This window comes from Scyliorhinus canicula, chromosome 6 (assembly GCF_902713615.1).
Source record: "Scyliorhinus canicula chromosome 6, sScyCan1.1, whole genome shotgun sequence".
In the NCBI taxonomy this organism is placed as follows: domain Eukaryota; kingdom Metazoa; phylum Chordata; class Chondrichthyes; order Carcharhiniformes; family Scyliorhinidae; genus Scyliorhinus; species Scyliorhinus canicula.
This window is the reverse complement of record NC_052151.1, coordinates 195,180,392-195,207,849: the sequence shown is the minus strand read 5'-3', so window position 1 is coordinate 195,207,849 and position 27,458 is coordinate 195,180,392. Positions and strand designations below refer to the sequence as shown.

Genomic DNA, 27,458 nt, shown 5'->3' with positions numbered 1-27,458 from the left:
TTTTTTTACGTTGATGACCTTTCACAACCTCGATGAACAGTTCTTGAACAAGCAGGGGACGAAGGAAGAGGGCGTGGGGGCAGCATGAAAAAAGAAAGGAAGAGGCCTGTGATTGTGCGAAGGGCAGGAACTATTAATTGAAACATGATGATTGTGCTACGAGAGAAAACATGGATTCAGAGGTACTGCAAATGATTACAGCTGAATAACAGCTGAAGGAAGATCTTTCGAAGAGGAGATGACTGGATGGCTCCGAAGTGTGGGGGAGGCAGATGGGTAATCCCCAGAGGTGGTGAAAACACTAATGGCTGTGTGCCATGAGGAGAGCCCCACCCTAAACACCTGTCCAAAACTCCTCCAGTCTCTTTCATAATGGCATCAGCACAATAGGATAGAGAAGTATAAGAACACAAATAATTGGAGCAGGAGTAGACCAGCAGTCCTTACAGAGGACAGGCAGTGAGAATGTGCAACATGTTGTGCTAGTAAAGATAGTTGGCGGGATTCTCCGTCGCACCGCACACATTTTCTGTGCGGCGCACCCTCGCCAGCAGCAGGATCCTCCATCCCGGCAGCCGGCCAATGGGTTTCTCATTGTGGGCACCTCCACGCTGTTGGGAAATCCGCGGGCGTGAGTCTGCTGCCGTCAGGCAGAGGGTCCCGCTGATGGAGAATCCAGCCTGCAGGGTTTTGGGTGAATGAGACTTGAGGAGGTTTGAGCTGATGGGCCTCCTGTGGAAGAAGCATTAAAAAGATCAAGCTTCATGATGTGTTAAAGATCATGATGAACAGTCTGCAGATTACAGGGGGATAATTTTAAACCCCTCCTCCAAAACAAACGGTGGGTTTGGGTCGAATGGGAGGGAAATCTGAAACATGTACCGAATCCACTTTGAACCAACCCCAGTTCCAATTTCAACAAAGGTAAGATGAGGGATAGGCTCAAATCCCCACTCTCATATTGGGCAGGTTTCCAAGGTCTTTGGAATCATGGCAGGTGAAAACAGAGGAGGAGGGAAAGATTAATCAGCTGACTGTCTTTACAACACTGATTGTGGGTCAAGAGGAGCAGCAGTGTTGCTTCCAACCCCAACCAACAAAGAAAGCATTCTGATGCACTTTCAGGAACTCCCCACAACTGATTCCCCAACCCCACCCCGATCTCCGACAACTCCCATCACCAAGTAAAACTCCACCTTGCCCTCATTTCCTGAAACCCCACCCCAGAATATTGGGGCCTGTGTGTCTCTCAACTCGTATCAAATTTATATTAGGAGTGGGGGTTTCATTTGAAGCAAGTTCTCAGTGAACATGGAATTTATAACAACAATGCATAGTACAAGGTGTCTTTGGCAGCAGTGGGCAGCGCCCAGTAAGTATTGGAATGGGAGTAAAATTTCTCTGCACACAATGAATAATGAAAATTGCATTCCATGCTTCATCTGCCCCACTCTGTCACTGGATTGACCGAGGAAGATGAGCAAGAGGAGGAACAGGAACAGGTGACCAGAGACAGTATTGAGGCCAGACATGATGCCACTTGCTGAGTGTAATATAACAGACCTTCTGTTCATCTGATCTGTGATCACTAGAATGGAACAATTCAGTTCCCTACATTCATTTCATAGCGACAATCCATGACAGCCTCACTTCAGGGGAAGATCTTCCACAAGACTGGTTGATGGTACATACCATAGTATCAACCATGGGCAATAACAGAGCACCAATGCATGCCACCAATGAGCCTATCACTGGCACCCTAAAGCAGTTTTTCAACTCTGTGACCTTGCAATGAGGCCTTTGAACCTCTCTAAGATAATTCTGGTGACCTGCATTCCTCCAGGACATTGGAAAAAGTGGCACAGAATCTAGGGGTGGAATTGTATGGCCCTGTGGTGGTGGGGATGTTTCAAAAGACTTTGGTGGGACTGGACAAATCCTGCTGGCAGGAGGGCCATAAACTCTGCCTTAGAAACCAGAAAGAAGACACCTGAAAGGGAGGAATTAACGCTTGCAATGCTGATGAAGACTGAGGTGCCCAGAACGACCGCAGGACGCCAAGTACCTGAGTTACCCCTTTAATGAACTTACTGTGCACACATATGTAAGGAAGTGACACAGAAAACCAACACCAACACCTCCCCACCATAATGAATACCCCACTTTTGGTGCTTTATTCTGCATTATTAGAAATAGATTCTCAGCAGAGAAGATGCATCCAGGAATAACGTTTATTGAATGAATTAAATGATACATCAATTATGTTGATGCTGGGACTTGCATCAATTTGCCTTTGTTTAAATCTCATTCAAACAAATGTTTAATGGAAACAACTTTGAGCTCAATGCTATTCCTGATTTTATGTATGGGCAACATTTAATTTTGACACGGGTAGCATGCCATTGTTAAGGAACAGTAAGAAGTCTTACAACACCAGGTTAAAGTCCAACAGGTTTGTTTCAAACACGAGCTTTCGGAGCACGGCTCCTTCTTCAGGTGAATGGAAAGGCTTGTTCCAGAAATGTTTATATAGACACAGTCAGAGATGCCCCGGAATGCGAGCACCTGCAGGCAATCAAATCATCAAAGATGCAGAGAGAGAGGTAACTCCAGGTTAAAGAGGTGTGAATTGTTAAGGAAAGAAGTCTTGTATTTGATGAACATCCATGCGAGCTGGCATTCCCTTTTATCGTGAACACAGTTATTAAATATTTACAAGTGATACTAATTAACTCAATTGTGGCTGTCAATTGCATTAGCAATTGCATTAGCAATTGACTGCTCCGTAAAAGATCTAGCATGTAGAGTAATTTTGAATGTACTCACAAGGCAAGGCAGTGTATGGCTGTGCACATTGAAATTTAAATTGGAAAATAATCAGACTTGTAAGGACTAGCCTCTTGGGTATCACAGAATCAGAATCACAGAATAATACCGCATAAAAGAGGATCTTCGGCCCATCAAGCCTGGACTGACACATGAAAAACACCCGGCCTGCCTACCTAATCTCATTTGCCAGCACATGAATGTTAAGACATGCCAAGTGCTCATCTAGGTACCTTTTAAAGGGTGTGAGGCAATGTGCCTTGACCACCTTCCCAGGCAGTGCATTCCAGATCGTCACCAGCATCTGGGTAATATGGTTTTTCTTCAAATCCCCCCTCACCTTGAACTTGTGTCCCCTTGTAACTGACCCTTCAACTAAGAGGAACAGCTGTCCCTTATCAACCCTGTCCATGCCCCTTATAATCTTGTACTGGGGTGGGGTTTCAGGAAATGAGGGCAAGGTGGATTTTTACTTGGTGATGGGAGTTGTCGGAGATCCGGTGGGGTTGGGGAATCAGTTGTGGGGAGTTCTCGATCAGGTTGCTCCTCAATCTTCTCTGCTTCAGTGAAAACAACCCAAGCCTATCCTATTGCATGGAATAACAGAATTTATAGTCCAACTGATCTATGTTGGTGTTTATATTCCACAGTCATTCTCCCATGGTAATTAACTCTTCCTGCCCTGTTCCCAGCATTCACCTGCGCCATTCGCCCTTACGTATGGATCAAGCCTTCATTTAAATGCATCAATGTTCTCTGCCCCAACTAGTCCATATGGCAGTGAGATCCACTTTCACAACACTCCCTGAGTAAAGAAATTACTCCTCAGTTTTTTATTTCACTAGGGGCTTGTTTGTATTGTAAAATGTGAATAATAATAATCTTTATTAGTGTCACAAGTAGGCTTACATTAACACTGCAGTGAGGTTACTGTGAAAATCCCCGAGTCGATGTCCAATTCACTTAACAAGCACGTCTTTTGGGACTTGTGGGAAGAAACTAGAGCACCCGGAGGAAACCCACGCAGAGACAGGGAGGATGTGCAGACTCCGCACAGACAGTGACCCAAGCCGGGAATTGCACCCGCTCCCTGGCACTGTGAAGAAACAGTGCTACCGCCATGTTGAAAATGGTCCCTGAATGTTGCTGCAAGATATCTGAATAAAGTTTACCTTCATTTTATGTTAACTTATAGATGAATTTACCATACATACTTGTGTAAAAGTTGAGTTTCTAAGGCTAACCGTTTGGCCAAAAAGTAGATGGTGGATCTTTGCATAAGTAATATTTTCAAGAAGTTGAGACCCCCCTCCTCCCTCTCCCACCGCCTCGCTATCACAGAGTTGTCAGGTCAGAGACTGTTCCAGCCATTCTGTCTTCAGTAGCAGTGCAAAAGGAGCCAAAAGCAATTGTATTCATTGACTTTTATTGACGAACCAATAAATAATAACCTCCACGAAGAAAGGCATTAATTTGTGTTCACTAATTTCATCAAATGTATCAAATTCACCAAAAATAAAAACCACATATTGAAACTCATATAATTTCATTCAGTTTTATCATGGTGTCATGCGAGAGTACCTTTAAGAACTGGATGTTTATCAAATAGCTGTAGTGGATGCACCTTTAAGAAAGGGGTGTTTATCAAATAGCTGCAGTAATTTCAGAGTGTGGGTGGAGCTGGGCTGTCTGTCTTTCACTTATGTTTTTGAGCAGACAGCTACAGTGTGTTTTAGTTTTTTTTCAGAGCTGGATAGCTGCAGGCAAAGCAAGCAGCTGTATATTGATCTCTCTCTGTAATCTAAAGACTGTCTCCAGATCTTTGAGGATTTCAAAGAAATACCTGTTTCTGTAGAGAATTTAAACCTGCTGTCTTTCTGTAAAAAGGGTCTTTTGGTCTTATGGATGTTGTTAGGAAAGTTATGAAGGGTTACTTCTAGAATATTGTATCTGAGGGGATTATTGGTGTTGAAATTTGCTAAGATGTTTACTGTGGGTTTATAAAATGTCAACTGGATTCATAAATAACCATAGTTTTGTTTGAAAAGTACTTTAGATCTCTGTTGCATCATACCTGTAAAGTAGACCCTTGTGCTCCCCATAACCACAATCTATTAAAAGTCGTGGGTCAGGTGAACTCCATGAACTTTGGTGTTCTCTAAACCCTGGCCCATAACAAGGGACAATTTTCTTCACCATCATTGTTTTCTCTTCAATTTTTTCACCGTTTAACTGGCCGGAATGTCAGAATTTGCGGCAGTCTCATCCATGTTCCCAATCTGTATCCATTCTTTTGCTGATATTTGTTATTCGGTGAAAAGTGAAAAGCCTGTTATCAGGTTCTGCTGGGAGATTCTGTGAAACCTTGATCGTCTGTCAGAATACAAAATAATTTATTTTCATAAATCTGATGTACCATCAAGGGTGGCTTTGAAATATGCAATGCCTAATTTTCTTGCTAGTTTCTGAGCGGTTTGGATAGATCCTCGAAAAAATGAGTCTGTTCTGGTGATTTTCACTGACATGTTTTGCAGATTCATTTTCCAACTGTGCCCACATGCGATGCTTTCTTCTGTTTGCACATTTATTTTTAAGCATCAGCTCCGTTGAGAGCCTCACCTCCAATTTCGAAAGTTCTTCTCCGATACCTTGAATTCTATGATCTGTAGTTTCAACAACTTGGACTGGAATTTTCCGGTTGTTGGGATTCTCTTTTCCCGCTCGCAGGACATGCCACCCACCTCCCCGCCCCATGTCTTTCCCTGCGGTATGGGGTGGCTTCACTGTGAAATCCTATTGACAAGCGGTGGGAAGAGGGAATCCCGCTGCCAGCAAACATCGCGCCGTCGGGAAACACACGGCTGGGGGACTGTAGAATCACGATCTTTAGGTTTGAACTGGAAGGTGTTTCTGTCATTCCTTCTTGATGCCATTGCTACCATATTAGTGGGTAGGATTGGCAGGAATGCAGTGTGCACCAATAAAGTGGTAGCCTTGCAAGCATGCACAGGTACAAGGTGCAGGTGCGCTATTCTTTGATCCTGTCAATCAGCAGATTTGCGCCAGGGTAAGTTTAACTTGAGTGGAGAGTGGGTGGTCAGCACAAAGAGTTTGGATATCCGGCAGAAAAACTGGGGTCGACCTTTACACAACATTGGTCATTGCAGTGGAGATGGTGGTGGGTTGGTAATGTCACTGGACTATTAATCTAGAGGCGCAGACTAATGCCCAGGGAACATGGGTTCAAATCCCACCACAGCAGCTGGTGGAATTGAAATTCAATTCATAAATCCGGAATTGAAAGCTAGTCTCGGTAATAGCCACCGTGAAACTATCATTGAAAGTCATAAAAAACACATTGGTAGCCCTTGAACGAAGGAAATCTGCCATCCTTACCCGGTCTTGCCTATATTTTACTCCAGTCCGACAGCAATGTGGTTGCCTTTTAACTGTCCTCTGGACAACAAATGCTGGCCTTGCCATAGATGTCAACACATCCCGTGAAAGAATAAGGAACTTGAGTATATAGGATAATTATCTGGAGATTTTCAGATCCCAAAATAGCAGTGCCTCTGCATTTTTCCACATAATCAAAGGTATCCTCAGTTACAATTTATTAGGTTTGCTACAACAAAATTAAATGAAAACAATAACTATAGTGATGGCAGTTGTTTTCTTTTAATATTACAATTATCATAGAATTTACAGTGCAGAAGGAGGCCATTCGGCCCATCGAGTCTGCACTGGCTCTTGGAAAGAGCATCCTACCCAAGGTCTGCACCTCCACCCTACCACCATAACCCAGTAACCCCACCCAACACTAAGGGCAATTTTGAACACTAAGGGCAATTTATCATGGCCAATCCACCTAACCTGCACATCTTTGGACTGTGGGAGGAAACCGGAGCACCCGGAGGAAACCCAAGCACACACATAGAACATAGAACATAGAACAGTACAGCACAGAACAGGCCCTTCGGCCCTCGATGTTGTGCCGAGCAATGATCACCCTACTTAAACCCACGTAACCCGTATACCCGTAACCCAACAATCCCCCCATTAACCTTACACTACGGGCAATTTAGTATGGCCAATCCACCTAACCCGCACATCTTTGGACTGTGGGAGGAAACCGGAGCACCCGGAGGAAACCCACGCACACACGGGGAGGACGTGCAGACTCCACACAGACAGTGACCCAGCCGAGAATCGAACCTGGGACCCTGGAGCTGTGAAGCATTGATGCTAACCACCATGCTACCGTGAGGCCCTAATAACTGAGCTATTCTCGAAGTAACCTCAATATTCTTTTTAAAAATAAATTTAGAGAACCCAATTCTTTTTTTCCCAATTAAGTGATAATTTAGGTGGCCAATCCACCTAACCTGCACATCTTTTGGATTGTGGGGGTGAGACCCACCCGGACACGGGGAGAATGTGCAAACTCCAACGGACTGTGACCCGGGGCCGGGATCGAACCCAGGTCCTCGGCGCCATGATGCAGCAGTGCTAACCACTGCACCAGCGTGCCGCCTGTGTCAATACATATATTAGTGATATTTTCACTGTTGCAGGACTTCAGCTGCAAACCGATTCACACAAACTGAGAGCATGATAGCCAGCTGTGAGGAGAAAAAAAAACACTCTGCGATTCTTTGTCAGATGAAAAATAAAACGCAGGCACTAACTGGGCAGCACAGTAGCACAAGTGGATAGCACCGTGGCTTCACAGGGTCCCAGGTTCGATACCATTTAGTGCCTTTTCCACACCTCAACTGGTGTTAGTATTTCAAATGATTACAAATGGACAATGGGCTGAATTTTCTTGAGGGGGAAAAGGGGTTAACAAAAGTGGGAGGTGATCCCATGTTAGTGGGTGGCAAGCCCAAGAGTGAACATACTTCCTTCCAAGTAAGAGGCTACAATGGCTGCCATCCTGTTCGGATGGTAAGAGCTCCTGGAACAATCATACGGCCAGCAGCTCAGCAGCGCCATGAATGCTGGCGGCCATTGTTGAGAGTGTAGCTGCAGGGAGAGGGCCAGGCAACCTCCAGGCATCCAGGCCTTGATGATCAGTGTCGGAGGCCACAGTGGTTAAGTTCCATTAGCGCAGTTTCCAGGAGGATGACCACTGCTGCAGGGGTCTTGCCCAAACACTGCTATGGTGGAAAACATTCTGCCCATCCATTTCATAAATATTACCATGCACCATGCCTGCCCCCGATCTTGTCTTTGGTTCTTTTTGCTTCTTATACAAGGGAGTTAGTCAGAGATTTGTGATTACAAAATGCCCCTCCATCATCAGGAGCCAGACTTTATACTAGGCCGACTCATTGACAGCCACTTCTGCTCATGAACTCCTTTCAATAGTACTGAGCCCAGGCCCCAATTGAGCCATCGCAAATGGGAAATCTGGATGAAGGTCCCCATTCTCAGCTCAGCACACTGATGACATTAACTTGGTAAGCAGCTTGATTGAGGAATTCTGCCTCATGGAACGGCATATTGGAAGCTTCTGGAACATTCAAAGACCCAAAATAACCAGGGCCAGGATTTTCCATCCCTGCTCCGTGGGCGGTGGCCCATTGACTTCCAGCATGACCGAAATATCCCAGTAGCGAGCACGCCATAAAAATCCAACCCCAGGACTTTTTCCGAGGGGACAGTAAAGGACGGAATGGGTGGGGTGCAGAGCGGGGGGGTGGAGGTGGTGACCAATAAATGTCTGTCTTCCCTTAGTGGAATTAAGACGAGGGCCAGGCAGAAACATGGAAAATAGAAGCAGGAGGAGGCCATTCAGCTCTTCGAGCCTGCTCCGCCATTCATTACGATGATGGCTGATCATCAAGTTCAATACCCTGATCCTGCCTCCCCCCTCCCCCCCCCCCCCTTAATCCCTTTAGCCTCAAGAGGTTTATCTAATTCCTTCTTGAAATGACACAATCTGGAATTCACTTTGATTTCTCCTCCAATTTCCACCCACCTTTCCAAGGATTCCATGACATATTTACTTTATTAAAATAAATTTGAAGTACCCAATTTGTTTTTCCAATTGAGGGGCAATTTAGTGTGGTCAATCCACCTACCCTGCACATCCTTGGGCTGTGGGGGTGAGACCCACGCAGAAACGGGGATAATGTGCAAACTCCTCACGGACAGAACCCCTGCAAGTTTATGGGCCTTTAGTTTGAAAATGAAAATGAAAATCGCTTATTGTCACGAGTAGGCTTCAATGAAGTTACTGTGAAAAGCCCCTAGTCGCCACATTGCGGCGCCTGTCCGGGGAGGCTGGTACGGGAATCAAACCGTGCCTCTGGCCTGCTTTAAAAGCCAGCGATTTAGCCCAGTGAGCTAAACCAGCCCCTCCGGTACGGGAATTGAACCCACGCTGCTGGGCTTGCTCTGCATTGTGAACCAACTGCCTAGCCAACTGAGCTAAACTGCCCCAGTTTCTGGCATACCCTGTAGGCAGATTATGCACATTAACATAAGGCCTGGTTGACACAAACAGGGTCATAGCAATTGCAAAGAACGTGGAGTTCGATGCCATATGAACTAGCTGAAGGTAATCATATTGAAACGTTTAATGGGAAGTTTGATAGCCGTAATGTGGAAGGGTGGTGCAGGGGGTGAAAGTCGAGAGATATAGGATGTTCTGATGCCAGTTAATATTATCGTAACAATTTTTAAAATCGTGGAGGGCAGATTCAGAGGAGTCTGTTGATGAACTTTTAACAAAAGAATAAAACATTTATTTCACAATAAAAATGAATTAGATTACACAAATCTTCATGGTTGGAAAGGCTTCAATGCAGTTACCAGAAAATTATTCAACTCATACTATTCATTTTATTCCAGTAGCTTTTATAGACACAACAACCCAGTGAAGGTTTATCATTGTCACAATACCCAGGTTTCTGGTTTTGGTTGACTCAGTTTCAAGCAGTTTTCGTCTGGCAAGCTACTGAGCATTCGCTAGATGCTTTCTTCAGTTGGGATCACTCCCTGTTTCTCTGTTCCTTTCTTGTTGCTGGGACTTGTTGCTGTCCCCATATACATCCCTCTCTCTGGGACACTCCTTTGTCTTCAGATTAAAACCGAAGGACGTGAAAATGACTGGCTAAAATTTACTGATCGTCTCTGACCCTTGAAGTGCTGAGAGATGTGTTGGGTAAGCTGGGTCTATGTGGATTGCGTTTGATGCAGTGTAGAGAGAAACAGGCTTCCAACACTTGATGAGATGCAACACGATTTCATTTAACATCTAACTATAATACATGCTTAACTGTGGGTTGACACTATGCTGACTTGACTGGAGACGTGAGGCTAACCTGACCAGACTATCTGACTACCACATGGTGTTTGTACTAGTTGCTGCTCACGGGCTCTGACTGTCTCAGAGGCTGGGTCCCAAGAGAGCGGGAAAACTGATGCCCTCTGCCTTTATAGTGGCCGTGTTCTGTCTGGTGATCGGCTGCTGTGTTCTGTGTACTCACTGGTCATCCTGTGTCAATCACTGCTTGTCTGCACTCCATCATATACCTGGGTGTATGTTAAGACATCTCACCCCCTCCTTTTAAAAAAAATGTGATCAGGTAATAAATATTGAGGTGCATGTGCATGAAGATGTGTACAGGTACTTGACTATATACAGAAGATGCTAACTTACATACATGGGAAGGTGTCTAGTGCAGTTAGAGGGCAGATAAAACATGAGTAAAATAATGATATGTACAGATGTCAAAAAGATGAGATACCAAGGTAATGCAACAGTCAGCCTACAAATTTAGTCTCTGTGGCGGGCGACAAATTCTGGTTGACCGCCTCAAGGGTGGGTCAGCGGCCACCTGCACCTGGACGGGCGGGACTGCCTGCAATGCAGTGGTCGCAGAGGTCGGTAGAATATCTGGTAGATCGGTGGTCTCGTGGCAGGGCACATCCGGAGGAAGCAGTGTGCGAGGCGGGACGTCACGGTCGGGTGGCGGGCATGGAAGTCTGCGCAGTGCCCGCCTGTTGCGCCGGAGAAAAGAGCCATCATCCATGCGAACGAGGAATGATCTCTGGGCCACTTGCTTGACCACCACAGCTGTGGCGGACCAGCCACCATCAGGCAGCTGAACACGAACTCGATCAGCAGGGACCAGCTCGGGGAGATCTGTGGCATGGGCATTGTATACTAATTTGTATTGGGCCCGAGACTGCTGCATTCTCTGTATGACCGGGAAGTTGTCAAGGTCCGGAATGTGAATGGCCGGAACCATCGTTTGCAGCATGCAGTTCATGAGGAGCTGCGCTGGAGACAACCCAGTGGACAGAGGGGTCGCTCTGTATGCCAACAGCGCCAGGTTGAATTTGGAGCCCGAGTCAGCAGCCTTACACAATAATCTTTTAACGATGTGGACCCCTTTTTCGGCCTTCCCATTCGACTGGGGGTAGTAAGGGCTGGATGTGACATGCCGAAAGTTGTAGAGCCGGGCAAAATTAATCACTCCTGACTGATGAAGCAGGGGCTGTTGTCACTCATCACCGTGAGTGGTATCCCATGTCGGGCAAAAGTTTCTTTGCATGCCTTGATCACCGCCGCCGACATGAGGTCAGACAGTCTGACCACTTCGGGGTAATTGGAAAAGTAATTCACTAGGAGGACATAGTCACGCCCCTTGGCATGGAACAGCTCAACACCGACTTTGGACCATGGGGAGGTCACCATCTCATGTTGCTGTAGTTTCTTTAGGCTGAGCCAGCTGGAATGTTTGACACGTAGGGCAATTGAGGACCATGTTGGCGACGTCTTGACTGATGCCCGGCCAGTATACTGCCTCTTGAGCTCGACGCTGACATTTCTTGACCCCCAGCTGACCCTCGTGGATTTGACCGAGCACCAAATCTCGCATGCTCTGTGGTGTCACAATTCTGTCAAGCTTCATGAGGATGCCGTCTACCACCGTCAGATCGTCCTTGACATTGTAAAACTGGGGACACTGCCCCTTCTGCCAGCCATTCGGGAGGTGCTGCATCACCCGCTGGAGCAGAGGATCCCTGGCCATCTCACGAATTTGAATGACCCTCTCATCAGAGGTCAGGAAGTTGGAGGCACAGAATTGCACCTGCGCGTCTATTTAACAGACAATGTCAGTCTGCTCACACGGTGTGGTGATAGACCTGGAGAGTGCATCTGCAACAATGAGCTCTTTGCCTGGGGTGTAAGCCAGGTCAAAATTGTAGCGGCGTAGCTTGAGAAGGATGCGTTGTAACCGTGGCGTCATGTCATTGAGGTCTTTTTGGATGATGTGAACCAATGGCCTGTGGTCCGTCTTGACCGTGAATTTGGGGAGGCCATATACATAATCGTGGAACTTGTCGATTCCTGTAAGGAGGCCCAGGCATTCTTTCTCAATCTGAACGTATTGTTGCTCAGTGGGCGTCATGGCTCTGGAGGCATATGCAATTGGGGCCCAGGAGGAGGAGTCATCCCGTTGGAGGAGCACCGCCCCAATACCATCCTGGCTCGCATCAGTGGATACTTTTGTTTCCGTGGCGGGGTCGAAAAATGCCAGCACCGGGGCCTTGGTGAGTTTCGCTCTCAGCTCAGGCCACTCTTTCTCATGAGCGGGTAGCAACTGGAAATCCGTTGTTTTTCTAACGAGATGGCGGAGAGCTGTGGTGTGTGACGCCATGTTGGGGATGAACTTCCCTAAGGAAGTTGACCATCTCTAGAAAGCGGAGAGGACCGCCTTCTTGTCCTCTGGTCTTTATGGCATTGATCGCCAAAACCTTGTCAGCATCCGGCTGAACGCCTTGCTGCGAAATGTGGTCACCAAGGAATTTGATTTCTGATTGACCGAACGAGCATTTGGCTCTGTTGAATCGGAGGCCATGTTTGTAGATCCTGTGGAACACCCGCTTGAGGCGATCGATGTGTTCTTGAGGAGTTGTGGACCAGATTATGACATCGTCGACGTACACTCGCACCCCCTCGATGCCCTCCATCATTTGTTCCATTATGCGGTGAAATAGCTCTGAGGCAGAGATGATGCCAAAGGGCATTCAGTCGTAGCAGTAGCGACCAAACGGGGTATTGAATGTGCACAGCTTGCGACTGGACGCGTCCAGCTGTATTTGCCAGAACCCCTTGGAGGCGTCCAGCTTCGTAAAGAATTTGGCATGAGCCATCTCGCTGGTTAACTCTTCTCGTTTTGGTATCGGGTAATGTTCCCTCATGATGTTGCGGTTTAAATCTTTGGAGTCGATACAGATTCGTAGCTCTTCTGATGGCTTCTTGACGCAAAACATGGAGCTAACCCAGTCCGTGACCTTTGCCATGACGCCCTGGTCCTGGAGGTCTTGCAGCTGCTGCTTGAGGCGGTCCTTGAGGGGTGCCGGCACCCGACGCGGTGCATGAACCACAGGGGTGGCATTTGGCTTCAGCAGGATTTAGTATCGCCCATACCTTCGAACACGCTATGGTATTGCACTATGATTTCATCAAGTTGAGTCTGGAAGTTTTCATCAGGTGAGGCCGTTGCCTGTGCGGATGACATGGTGTGGACTCGTTGAACCAGGTTCAGGAGTTTGCAGGCCCGAGCACCAAGCAAGGAAGCTCTGTCAGGTCCTATGATTTCAAATCACAGCGTCGCTTTCAATTACCTATTGGACACCCCAAGTTGGCATGAGCCACTGGCAGCAATGGCATTGCCATGTAGTCAAGGAGCTTGCAGGCCAGTGGAAGAATGCTTGGTCTGACGCGGATGGTGTCGAGGTCAGATTTTGAAATGACGTTTGCTGAAGTGCCGGTGTCCAGCTTGAAACGGATGCGAGCCTTGTTAACTGTAAGGGTATCACACCACTCATTGAGAGGCAGCGCATGCTTAGTAATGATGCCCACCCGGAATGGGAATTTGAGACACTCAGCATCAGGATCTGGTGGGCTGTTGGGGTCGGAGTCTGTAACGGCCTGCTGCACCAAACGGACGCTTCTGCAATGTGGCTGGGATCACTGGATGCTGGGCAGTGGAGCAGATCTGCAATGGGTTGTGTAGTGGCCAAGCTTGATACACTTGGAGACAGCATCGTGATATTGCTGGACATTGCCGCTTTAAATGGGTGGAGCCACAATTCGGACATGTCATGACGCCGACGTCAGCGCGTTCCGTGCGCCAACACGCATGCGCAGTGCGGTCGAATGACGTGCGCAACTGCGCAGGTTGGTCGTCGGTCTCGCCGTCCCCTCGGTCATGCACTGGAGCCCGGGAAAAGAACGCGAAATGGCCACTCTCATCAAGACTCAGGCCCTGTATTTGTTTGATGGCCTGCACCCGTTCCGCCTCGTAGGGGTTTAGTTTTGCCGTTTCTGCCGCCCTGATGTGGGAGTATGGGTTGTTAGCATGCTCGTGGAGAACGCACGTTTCGAGGGCGATGGTGAGGGTGAGCTGCTTAACTTTCAGGAGCTGCTGGCGAAGGGAATCGGAGAGGACCCTGAAAACGATCTGATCCCGGATCATGGAATCAGTTGTCGAGTCATAATTACATGACTGCGCGAAGATGTGGAGATGGGTGAAAACGGACTGAAAAAGGTTCATCCTGACCCTGAAGTCTCTGCTGGAAAACGTACCGTTCAAAGCTCTCATTCACCTCAATGTCGCAGTGGCTGTCGAACTTCATCAGGACTGTTTTAAATTTCGTCTTGTCTTCACCTTCAGTGAATGTGAGGGAGTTGGAGATGTGGATAGCGTGGTCACTGGCTGTGGAAAGGAATAGTGCGATCTTCCTGGCATCTCGTGGTCGGTGGCTTCAAGATAGAGCTGGAACTTCTGTTTGAAAATCTTCCAGTTTGCACCGAGGTTGCCGGCGATGCGGAGCTGCGGAGGAGGGTGGACGCTGTCCATGTTACCGGATTGCTGATCGCTGGTCAAGGCAGATTACCTCAAGGTGAGTCCGTCAATTCTCAACATCCAGACCTGGTACCATGATGTGTTGGGTAGGCTGGGTCTATGTGGACTGTGTTTGATACAGTGGAGAGAGAGACAGGCTTCCAACACTTGATGAGATGTAACACGATTTTATTTTACATCTAACTATAATACATGCTCAACTGTGGTTTGACACTATGTTGACTTGACTGGGGCTAGCCTGCCCAGGCAAACTGACTACCACATGGTGTTTGTACGAGCTGCTGCTCACGAGCTCCGATTGTCTCAGAGGCTGGATCCCAAGAGATCGGGAAAACTGGTGCCCTCTGGCTTTACAGTGGTCGTGTCCTGTCTGGTGATTGGCTGCAGTGTTCTGTGTGCTCACTGGTCATCTTGTGTGTCAATCACTGCCTGTCTGCACTCCATCATATACATAGAACATAGAACAGTACAGCACAGAACAGGCCCTTCGGCCCTCAATGTTGTGCCGAGCCATGATCACCCTACTCAAACCCACGTATCCACCCTATACCCGTAACCCAACAACCCCCCCCCTTAACCTTACTTTTATAAGGACACTACGGGCAATTTAGCATGGCCAATCCACCTAATCCGCACATCTTTGGACTGTGGGAGGAAACCGGAGCACCCGGAGGAAACCCACGCACACAGGGGGAGGACGTGCAGACTCCACACAGACAGTGACCCAGCCGGGAATCGAACCTGGGACCCTGGAGCTGTGAAGCATTTATGCTAACCACCATGCTACCCTGCTGCCATGGATACATGGATGTATATTATGAGACTGAGGAACCTATTACTGCGCTTTCAACAGGTCTCATCCTTTTCACCAGGAAGGAATCACATTGGAACATGCTGTCAGATAAAATGTTACAATGTCCACAGGAACACAGAATGATGGGCTTCATAATAAGGATATAAGGGAGAGAGGTCATTAAAACTGGAGAAGCCTCATGTGGAGCATAACCACGTGCATGCACTTACTAGTCTGTTTGTCCTGTTTTAGCGCTGTGAATTCTATTTAATTAGGTGGATTATTCATGGGAGATACATACATAGATGCACACAAAAGCAGTAAAAGATGTGCGGTCAGCGAGGGGACACTTTGGCCTGAGTGCGACAGAGGCAGTGAGCGAGTACATTTGGAATTTTGGTTTAAAGTAAGAATTCAGGAGGAAATAAGATTTTTCAGTAAGGTTTACTGCAAGCAGTATGACTTAAAATAGACTGCTGGGAGTTGGGTAATTAAAGGTGTTCAGGAAGGAAGAAAAAGATGTGCGCTGTTTTCTTTGCTTTCTACCTTTCTCTGCCTTGAGGAAATGGTTTTACCTTGCGACAGGAGAAGAAGCTAGTTATCTGGTAGGTATCTGCGTAGTGACGAATATATATTCTATTCCTAAGGTTCAATATAGTCTAGCAACTGGTGGCAAAGTTAACAAAATATATAAAAACAAAAATACAGTATATAATTGAATGAAATAATGAAATAGTTTAATAGAACACATTATGAATGATAGGACAGGTGACGTGTCGCAGTTGCAGCATGTGGGAGCTCCTGGGATGCCAGTTTGATCCAAGGAAAACAGTTAGAACATAGAACATAGAACGATACAGCGCAGTACAGGCCCTTCGGCCCTCGATGTTGCACCGACATGGAAAAAAAATTAAAGGCCATCTAACCTACACTATGCCCTTATCATCCATATGCTTATCCAATAAACTTTTAAATGCCCTCAATGTTGGTGAGTTCACTACTGTTGCAGGTAGGGCATTCCACGGCCTCACCACTCTTTGCGTAAAAAACCCATCTCTGACCTCTGTACTATATCTATTACCCCTCAATTTAAGGCTATGTCCCCTCGTGCTAGCCACCTCCATCCGCGGGAGAAGGCTCTCGCTGTCCACCCTATCTAACCCTCTGATCATTTTGTATGCCTCTATTAAGTCACCTCTTAACCTTCTTCTCTCTAACGAAAACAACCTCAAGTCCATCAGCCTTTCCTCATAAGATTTTCCCTCCATACCAGGCAACATCCTGGTAAATCTCCTCTGCACCCGTTCCCAAGCTTCCACGTCCTTCCTATAATGAGGCGACCAGAACTGTACGCAATACTCCAAATGCGGCCGTACTAGAGTTTTGTACAACTGCAACATGACCTGCAACATGTGTTTGAAGTTCGAGCCGCTTTGGCTAAATGGTGAGATATTGCAGAACTCTGAGGTGCAGAGGGATCTGGGTGTCCTCATGCATGAATGACACTAGACTGCGATGAAGGGCACAGCTGGTAATTCGGAAATCTAATTAAATGTTATAATTTATTGCGAGGGGAATTGAACACAACAGTCATGAGATTATGACTCAGACGTACAGGGCACTAGTGAGACCACATTTGGAGCACTGTGTCCAGTACCGGTCATCTTATTTAAGGAAAGATGTAAATACATTGGAAGCAGTCAAAGAAGGTTCACCAGATCAATACCAGGAATGGGCGGGCTGTCTTATGAGGAAAGGTTAGACAGGCAAAGCTTATACCAGTGGAGTTCAGAAGAGTAAAAGGCAACTTGATTGAAACATAGAAGATACTGAGGTGTCTTAACAGGGTGGATGTGGAGAGGATATTTCGTGAATATAATAATAGGGGCTCCTGTTTAAAAACAAGGAGGCACCCATTTAAAATGAAGATGTGTCTACATTTTTTCACTCAAAGGGATGGTCACAGAGCACCAGAAGGCCCTTCAGCCCATTGAGTCTGAGCCGGTCAAAAACAACCACCTGAGTACTCTAGTTCCATTTCCCAGCACTTGGTCCATAGTCTTGTAGGCCTTGGAACCGCAAGTGCACAGCTAAATATTTCTTAAATGTTATGAGGGTCTCTGCCTCCACCACCCTTTCAGGCAGTGCTTTCCAAACTCCCACCACCCTCTGGTTGAAAACGTTTTCCTCCACATCCATTCAGTCATGGGCGTCATGGTAGCACAGTGGTTAGCACTGTTGCATCACAGTGCCAAGGCCCCAGGTTCGATTCCCGGCTTGGGTCACTGTCTGTGTGGAGTCTGCACGTTCTCCCTGTGTCTGCGTGGGTTTCCCCCGGGTGCTCTGGTTTCCTCCAACAAGTACTGAAAGACGTCATTTGGACATTCTGAATTCTCCCTCTGTGCACCCGAACAGGCGTCGGAATGTGGCGGCTAGGGGCTTTTCACAGTAACTTCATTGCAGTGTTAATGTAAGCCTACTTGTGACAATAAAGATTATTATTATTATAAACCTCCTGCCTCTTGCCTTAAATTTATGCCGCATGGTCACTGATCCTTCCACCAAGGGGATCATTTTCTTCCTGTCAACTCTATTTATGCCCCTCAAAATTTTATACATCTCAATCATGTCTCCCCTCAGTCTCCTCTGCTCCAAGAAAAAATAATTCAAGTCTATCCAATTTCTCTTCGTAACAAAAACTCACAAAGGCAAGTATGACATATGCATTCTTAACCACTGCTACCTTAAGGAACCGTTGTACAGGGTCTTGCAATTTATCATGTATTTCCTTCATAGAATAATAGAATTTACAGTGCAGAAGGATGCCATTTGGCCCATCGAGTCTGCACTGGCCCTCGAAAAGAGCACCCACCCAAACTCACGCCTCCACCCTATCCCTATAACCCAGTAGCCCCACCCAACCTTTTTTTTTTGGACACTAAGGACAATTTACCATGGCCAATCCACCTAACCTGCACATCTTTGGACTGTGGGAAGAAACCGGAGCACCTGAAGGAAACCCACGCAGACACAGGGAGAATTTGCAGACTCCATACAGACAGTGACCCAAGTTGGGAATCGAACCTGAAACCCTGGAGCTGTGAAGCAACTGGGCTAACCACTGTGTCCGCCTTGCCTTGTTTGCCCTGCAAGTGCATCACCTCACATTTATGTGGATTGTATTCCATTCGCCACTGATCAGCCCATCTGATCAGCCTGTCTATGCCCTCCAAATTGACGGCTATCCTCCTCACTATTTAGCACCCCACCAATTTTCGTAATATCCGCAAACTTACTGACTAGCCCTCCTTGAGTTATGAGTCTTTTCCGGATAAAGTGGTGGGAGCTGAATCTTTGAATATTTTCAGGACGATGTGGATAGATTCTTGGTAAGCAAGGGGGTGAAAGGTTAGGCGAGATAGAGATTTGAAGTTACTATCATCCCAGCCATGATCTTATTAAATGGTGGAACAGGCTTGAGGGGCTGACTGGCCTACTCCTGCTCCTTGTTCATATTGGCGTGAAATCATTCTTCATGGAAACATCCAACCAGGATTATCATTTTGGAAATTATCAGATGACTGCATGAAATCTGGCTATTTATTTATGGTATAAATTCCATTTAATTTTGAAGGGTGAAACTTCCATTAAAATCACAGATAAAAGAATGCTATTCTTATCCACTTCCATGTCAAATAGTAATTTTCATGCTGTATCTATCATATTGTTGGATTAGCACATAGAGGGAATGGAACAACATTATTTAGAAAGGTCCTGGGCTGATCTTTCAGTGCACAAACTATCTGGATTCATCAACAGGAGAAACGAATGCAATAAGTGGCGCACCCTGAACTAAGGGTGGATAAATCGGTCAGGATTCAGACTCGTCATTGGTATCTTGTGATATGAACTGGACACCACATTGATTTAACCCTTGAGTAAGGAGAGAATGGGCTTAAATTCTACTCCTTTAGAAATGAGTCAGATCTTTGTCCGCTTGAGTGTGTTCTGCCATTTAATGAGGTCATATTTCACCTGTAACTCCGTTTCTTGGTTCTTCAATCCCTGATACCCTTACCCATCAAGAATCAATAAATTGACCATTACCCTGAACAGCTTTTTGTGGAAAGTTCCATATTTCCACTCCCCTTTGTGTGACCATGTGCTTCCTGGCATCGTCTCTGGAACATCCTAGCTCCAATTTTAGGCTCCTGTTCTCCCACAGTTCAATTGTCATCATATGAGGCCACTGGCCCTGGTTTTCTTCCCGCCTTCCTCAGCCCACGTCGCAATGTTTTACATTCTAATTTGCATTCTTCCTCTTCTGTTTTCACCCTCAATTTCTCCTTCAGTAGTTGCCAGGAGAACACTGTTGGTCTTGGTTTTCAGTGTCTGCCCTTGGCCATTTTCTTTCTCTGAACTTTCTGTCCCGAACTACTGTTCGTCATCTGACCCACTCATTTATCTTTCTGTCCATCCAGCTGATTCTGAGCATTTCTGCTAAATTCACGTTTCAGATGCTGTTCTCCTCTTTTCATCCTCTTTAGAGTCATAGCATCATAGAGGTTTACAGCATGGAAACAGGCCCTTCGGCCCAGCTTGTCCATGCTGCCCAGTTTCTGTCACTAAGCTAGTCCCACTTTCCCGCATTTGGCCCATAGCCGTCTGTACCCACCCTGCCCATGTAACTGTCTATGCTTTTTAAAAGACAAAATCATACCCACCTCTACCACTGCCTCTGGCAGCCTGTTCCAGATGCTCTCCACCCTCTGTGTGAAGAAATTTCTCCTCTGGTCTCTTTTGTATATCTCCCCTCTCCCCTTAAACCTATGCCCTCTAGCTCTAGACTCCTCTACTTTTGGGAAAAGATGTCGACTATCTACCTCATCTGGGCTGGTTTAGCACAGGGCTAAATCGCTGGCTTTGAAAGCAGATCAAGGCAGGCCAGCAGCACGGTTCAATTCCCGTACCAGCCTCCCCGAACAGGCGCCGGAATGTGGCGACTAGGGGCTTTTCACAGTAATTTCATTTGAAGCCTACTTGTGACAATAAGCGATTTTCATTTCATTTCATCTATGCTCTTCATTATTGTATAGTACTCTCTAAGATCACCCCTAAGCCTTTCTTCATAATTCAACTCTTGCATCCAGATAGGTAAATTTTCCGCTGCTGACCGCTGTGGGAATCGTCACAGGCGGGATGGAAATTTTGACGGATTATTCAAATGTACGTTGACGTCAGACAGGAATTTCCAATCTCAGGGCAGGCATGACCAGAAGTTCCCGTCCATAGAGTGTTACTCTGCATTCTGCATCAGTGACTGTAATTGACCTTTTTCAATTTCATGTTGATACTTTTGGACTTCAGTCACTGGTCACTCCTCTTGTCATGGTTAATGGAACCTGGATTTTATTTTTGAATATAACTTTGGGGTTATCATCCTCCACCTGATGAAATCATTTCCACCTACCATAATGGCTCCTTTAATCACCTTGAATGCCTCACTGAGATCATCAGTAATCTGCTATACACAAAAGAATACAGGTCTAATCTATGCAACTAAAAAAACAAAGGGCCAGAAAAATCTGGCAGCATCTGTGGAGAGAGAGAAACAGAGATAATGGACAGGATTCTCCAGCCGCGCCCGCCGTGCGACCGGGAATTCCGGCCGGAGGTCAATGGACCTTTATGTTTCCGCCCATGGCGATCTTACAGCGGGCGGGACGGGAAAATCCAGCCCAATGTTTTAGAAATAAGAGCATCATATTCGACTCAAAACATTTACTCTGTTTCTCTCTCTATGCAACCTGTCAGACCTGCTGAATTTATCCAGCATTTTCTGCTTTTATTTCAGATCTACAGCATACACAATATTTTGTTTTCCACTTAGTACCTAATCTTTGCGACCTGTCCTCATACTTTGACTGTTTGTAACCTTCATATCAGTCTGTAATGCAAGCACTCTAATCGCCCATCAGTGAATAAGCTGATGAAAATTAGTATCTGCAATCGCGCATTGAAGCTGTGGCTCACTGAGCTGAGTACCGCAAGACATCTGAAAATATGCCGGAGAGGAATAATGCATATTCAGCAGAACAAAAGACGGGGAGGGGATGGAATATGAACTAATCTAAGTGTACAGCTGGTTTGAAGAGGAAATATGTTGGTACCTGTAGGCATTGATTCCATCTTCACAGCTGCCACCGTTTTGACACCAGTGGTCCCAACATTCATCTCTGTTAAGCGTGCACCTGCGTCCAGTCCAGCCAGCCGTACAGACGCACACTCTCCTCATGCCCTCGCTCAGGAAACAGCGACCACCATTCGCACACGGCTATGGGATGTTAGCAGGCAGGGGTGGGTGGGTTTGAGGGCAAGAGTGAAAAATAAACACAAATAAGGCTGGTTAATAAGATTCAACATTGTACCGTAATTACTCTCTAACCGGACAGTTCTTTAACACAGATTTGAGGTACAGCGAAACAGATGGCAGAACCTAGGATATGAGTCGTGTACAGTCAGCCACTTACTGACGGCACATGTAGCATGAGATCAGGAGCTGAAAAGATGAAAGTGATGGTGAGCAATGTGAACTATTAGGCAAGCAAGTGGCTTTCCAGTTAGTTATAGGAGACAATACACAGAGTGAATTTGAAGCAGCTAATCAATATAAGTTGCCTTTCAGAAATATATTCATTCAGAGGCAACATAACAAGATACCAGTCAAACATGGTCTTATTTCAGGGCAGCACAGTGGCGCAGTGGTTAGCATTGCTGCCTCACTGCGCCAAGGTCCCAGGTTCGATCCCGGCTCTGGGTCACTGTCCGTGTGGAGTTTGCACATTCTCCCCGTGTTTGCGCGGGTTTCGCCCCCGCAACCCAAGGATGGGCAGGGCCGCACTAAATTGCCCCTTAATTGGAAAAAATGAATTAGGTTCTCTACATTAAAAAAAAATAAAACATGGTCTTATTTCAAACCTCAACTGCTGCCAGGAAATGATGAAAACATTTTCCTCATTGTCCCTTTCTTTCCTTCTCAAATTGAAAGTCCTTGATGATTTGTTTTGAAAGACAAAGTGCAGACAACAACAGTGCAGTAACTTGCAAATGCTTTTCATGTTACTTAGGAGAAACCAATGTTTTTATGCGGGGGGGGGGGGGGGGGGGTGAAATGAGCATGGTCACATGACAGGGAGTTGTTCATGATGAAAAACTATTTTTTGAATAGTCAGTTAATCGAAGAAAACATGAAGACCTCAGGGCAAGAGATCCCAGTCCAAAATATGGATGGTCCCTGCCCAGAGACCCTTCCAGTGAAAAGGGTCTAATTTGTTATAACTGCAAGATAAGATTTCTCTTATTGGAGAGCTTCAGCTACAATTAGACTAAACATCCGCAAACTTCGTACTTCCATTTGTCTTCAAGGAACCAGAAGAGAATCCCTCAGGCCTGCAACACTTTCCACAATCACATTAAGGACTGTAAAGAAGTGACCTGTTTTGCTTTCACCCTTCTGGTAGCCTAAGTGCATGTCACATCTCTTGAACTCATCTTTTCTTGTGTGTCTGTGTTTTGGGAGTTTGTGTTTGGTTTACATTTGGACGTTGCAATAAAATAAACATTAATTCTTTTATTTGCTTTTAAACTTACAAGAAAGCTTGCCTGTTCATAAAAGTCACTGGAATATAATATAATCAAACATAATTTAGCTCCGCTCAGAATGTGCGTCAGTCATAAATTTGTGGGGCACCTGCAATTCTAGATTCCTCCGTGTATGGTTTTATGATGCCACTGATCGATTCGTCATTCAGAAACCCTCCTTACAAGCTGGGCATGCAGTTAGGCAGCAAGTTGGTTAGAGACCACGACAGCCGCTGGTTCCTGGTCACCAAAGACAAGGAGGAGTGAGAGGATTTGATCAGGGATTGGAGGAGGAGCAGAGTCAATTGCTGGGACTGAAAGAGTGCGTTCCCAATCAAAGGCGCAAGGGGGAGTCAAGGAGAAGAGGGGATGGGTAGTTCATCCTGGGTGGATGCCAGGATCACAGGCATGTGGGGTGGGGATGGAGGAGGCTTGGGTAGGGAAATTAGATACCTCCGAGCCTCCTTGTAACAGACCGGTTGTGTGCTCAACATCTGGCCTCAGTTACAACTGGGCATGTTGGAAGCTGCTTGAGTCAGGAACCAGAATTCTTTTAACCCCCAACCCAAGATTTAGATTTAGAGCAGGCTTCCTGTCTCTGGAGATGTTTGAGGCAGACAAAACACATGTTTATGTCTGTTTCAGTAGCTTTACCATGTTCTGGAACATCTCACTTGTCTGAAGCCAGAGGTCTCCCAGTCACGTCAAACATGGAATGAAACCAGTATCTGCCCCATTCACCATAGGTGCATTGGAATGATTCAATACTTTGATGCATTATGAACTCAGCTTATGTGACCATTGTGACATTATGATAAATGTACTGTAAGGGTTAATGTTATGTCCAAATCAACCACTAGAGGAAGCTAGATGCAGAAATATATAAGACATCGATGTTGAGCCTTCTGCGTGAGAGGTTGTGGAGAAGGTTAGAAGACAGACTGTAGGAAAGAACAGATCACAGTTATTGTATTAGTGGAGAGATTAGTAGTAGATGAGTAGTAGATTGCATGTTTATTATCAACTGTTTATTATATAGGAGTAAGTGTTGAATCCAATTGAGTAGTGTAAATAAATCTTTTTAGCTTTGTTCAATATAAAAGCTAGTTGCGGTCTTTGTGAACAGTACGCTAACTATCCTCAGATTAGAACCACAAAGAACACCACAACCATCAGGTCCTAGAGTAGGTCTCGAACCCGGACATACTGGCTCAAAGGCAGTAATGCTACCCAGTAGCACAAGTGCTCCTTGCCCAGCCAACCCTCTGCCATGTCTAAAAATTGAAAAGCCTCCCCTCCCGCATTGCAGATTCTTTCGCCTGGTTTGCAAAAATGATGGTGAAATGAATTGCACATTATATATTAAGATTCAAAAAGGAAATATAATGGTATTGGCTAATTAGGCCTCAATTGTACAAGCTGATTTATACTCATTTTAAGTCTCCCCCACTACATAACTGGATAACATGTTATGTTGACCTGTTTGTCCTTACGACTCATCTGAATTATAAGAAAAACATAAAAGAGATTTCTAAATATGCTAGTCACTTAAAAATTAACTCGGTGCATGATTTGTTTTGCACAAACTGTCCAGAAATCTCCATGGCAACTCTTGCACAGCACAGTATGCAATGGTAACCTATCCAAGTATTCTTCAGGAAAACATTATTCAGGAGGCTGTTGGAGAGATCTTCAATTTGAAGTTTTAAATGTGTATTTTTTCGCTTCACAGATGTGTAAAAGCCAAAAAATCGTGAAATAATAATACCATATAATAATAATAATACCATCATAATAATAATAGTGCCTTTAATTTTACCTTCTGGGACATCCTTGTAATGATATGTATATTGACTGGGGTGTAGAGTTAACAAGTTAATGATAATGCTTCTTACGACTAGAGGGAACCACAGAACAGTCACATATATATCATGTGACTTCGGGGATTCTGGGAGTCAGAAGTTAGAAGGGGTTGTAAGAGTGTCAGTCATAGGAAAAGTTGTACTTGAGAAGTTATGTTCATTAGAGATAGCATAGTTTAATACAGAAACCTTCTACTTTAGGAATGTGAACAAATCTTAGTCAGTAGTGTAATACATTTATAGCTTTATTTGTTAACAAAACTTTGTGTTCTTTATTCAACACTACGCATCCAGAAAGCCATCCAGAAAGCAAAACCCTGTACTGGAAAGAGGATAGAGAGAGCGAGGCTCAGGGCCCTCACTTCCGGGGGCGGAGACAGCCGGGCCCATGGTTGACACTCTGTACCGGGAAGGGGATAAAGGGAGAATGAGGCTCCGGGAGCGGAAACAGCTGAACCTGCGAGGAACATCCTGTACAGGGAAGGGGATAAAGAGAGAGAGAGAGGCGCATGGTCTTCCGGGAATGAAGACAGCTTGGGTTGCGGGGGACATCCTGTACTGTGGCAGCAGGTTGAGCCTGAAAAAGAAATCCACGAGTGACATCACAGGAAAATGGTGGATGCGATTCTCTGGCCACGTTGCGCCCGGCGCCAAGCCCTCTATGTCAGGAGAATAGCGTGAGAGGCATAAAACGTGTATCGCGTTGTGCGCCAAATAATTTGATTTTCTCCCGGCCTGCCCCAGCTGGCACAATCAGGATCTTGTCATAGCTGAAAGCCCAAAGTTGGGTGACGGGGGGGGGGGGGGGGAAGAGAGGGATTAGCCTTGTTAGTTGTGATAGCGTTTGACAGTACCCAAACTCTCAACTGCCTTCTCAAAATATCAGGTGGCTTGTCTGAGAGGATGATTTGTGGACTGGATGCTCTGCAATCGATGTCAAAATAGGCGGCGTAGCTGCTGAGGGAGAGAGAGAGAGAGCCATCTAGCTCTGCACTCCACTCACCACCACCTTGGCCCCTTGTTCTGCAGAGTTACACCGGCCATATAGGTTCTCTCACCCCACCACCCCGCATCCCAGCCCGCACCCTCCACCGCACCCCCCAACCAGTCACCACCTGCCGGTGGGCCAGGGGTGTGGGGAATGGGGGGAGGGGAACATAAGACATAGAAGCAGAATTAGGCCACTCGGCCCAGCGAGTCTGCTCCGTCATTCAATCATGGCTGATATTTTTCTCATCCCCATTCTCCTGCCTTCTCCCCATAAACCCCTGATCCCCTTATTAATCAAGAACCTATCTATTATCTCTGTCTTAAAGTCATTCAGTGATTTGGCATCGATAGCCTTCTGCGGCAAAGAGTTCCACCCTCTGGCAGAAGAAAGTCCTCCTCATCTCTGTTTTAACGGATCGTCCCTTTAGTCTGAGATTGTGTCCTCTGCTTCTAGCTTTTCCTACAAGGGGAAACATCCTCTCCAAGTCCACTCCATCCAGGCCTTGCAGTATCCTCTAAGTTTCAATAAGATCCCCCCATACCCTGCTAAACTCCAATGAGTACAGACCCAGAGTCCTCAACCGTTTCTCATATGACAAGCTGTTCATTCCAGGGGTCATTCTTGTGAACCTCTCTGGACCCTTTCCAAGGCCAGAATATCCTTCCTTAGATACGGGGCCCAAAACGGCTCACAATACTCCAAATGGGGTCTCACCAGAGCCTTATACATCCTCAGAAGTACATCCCAGTCTTGTCTTCTAGTGCTCTAGACATGAATGCTAACATTGCATTTGCCTTCCTAACTGCCGACTAAACCTGCACGTTAACCTTAAGAGAATCGTGAACAAGGATTCCCAAGTCCCTTTGTGCTTCAGATTTCCTAAGTATTTCCCCATTTAGAAAATAGTCTATGCTTAAATTCCTCCTTCCAAAGTGCATAACCTCACACTTTTCCACATTGTATTTCATCTGCCACTTCATTGCCCACTCTCCAAGCTTGTCCAAATCCTTCTTCAGATCCCATGCTTCCTCAATACTACCTGCCCCTCTACAGATCTTTGCATCATCTGCAAACTTAGCAACAGTGCCTTCAGCTCCTTCTTCCAGATCATTAATGTATGTTGTGAAAAGTTGTTGTCCCAACACAGACCCCTGAGGCTCACCACTAGTCACCGGCTGCCATCCTGAAAAAGACCCCTTTATCCCCGCTCTCTGCCTTCTGCCAGTCAGCCAATCCTCTAGCCATGCCAGGATCTTACCCTTAACTCCATGGGCTCTTAAACGTATTTAACACTCTCCTATGCGGCACCTTGTGAAAGGCTTTCTGGAAATCTAAATACATCACGGCATCAGTCGCCGGAGAATCCCGCCCGCTATCTTTCAGATGAAACATTAAACTGATTTCCCGTTTGCCTTCTCAGATGGTCATTATAGATCCCACTGCATTATTTCGAA

The 27,458-nt window shown here is 46.0% G+C and overlaps 1 protein-coding gene across 18 annotated transcripts in view; it reads right to left on the bottom strand.

Annotated features, from left to right (window-relative positions):
* eys (eyes shut homolog) overlaps positions 1 to 27,458 on the bottom strand; it is a 3,376,609-nt gene that overhangs the window by 2,035,286 nt on the left and 1,313,865 nt on the right. For all 18 annotated transcript variants that reach the window (XM_038800705.1, XM_038800706.1, XM_038800712.1 and 15 more), the window contains one exon: positions 21,681 to 21,844. In XM_038800705.1, the coding sequence (XP_038656633.1) occupies positions 21,681 to 21,844 (164 nt within the window). The remainder of the gene's footprint in view (positions 1 to 21,680; positions 21,845 to 27,458) is intronic.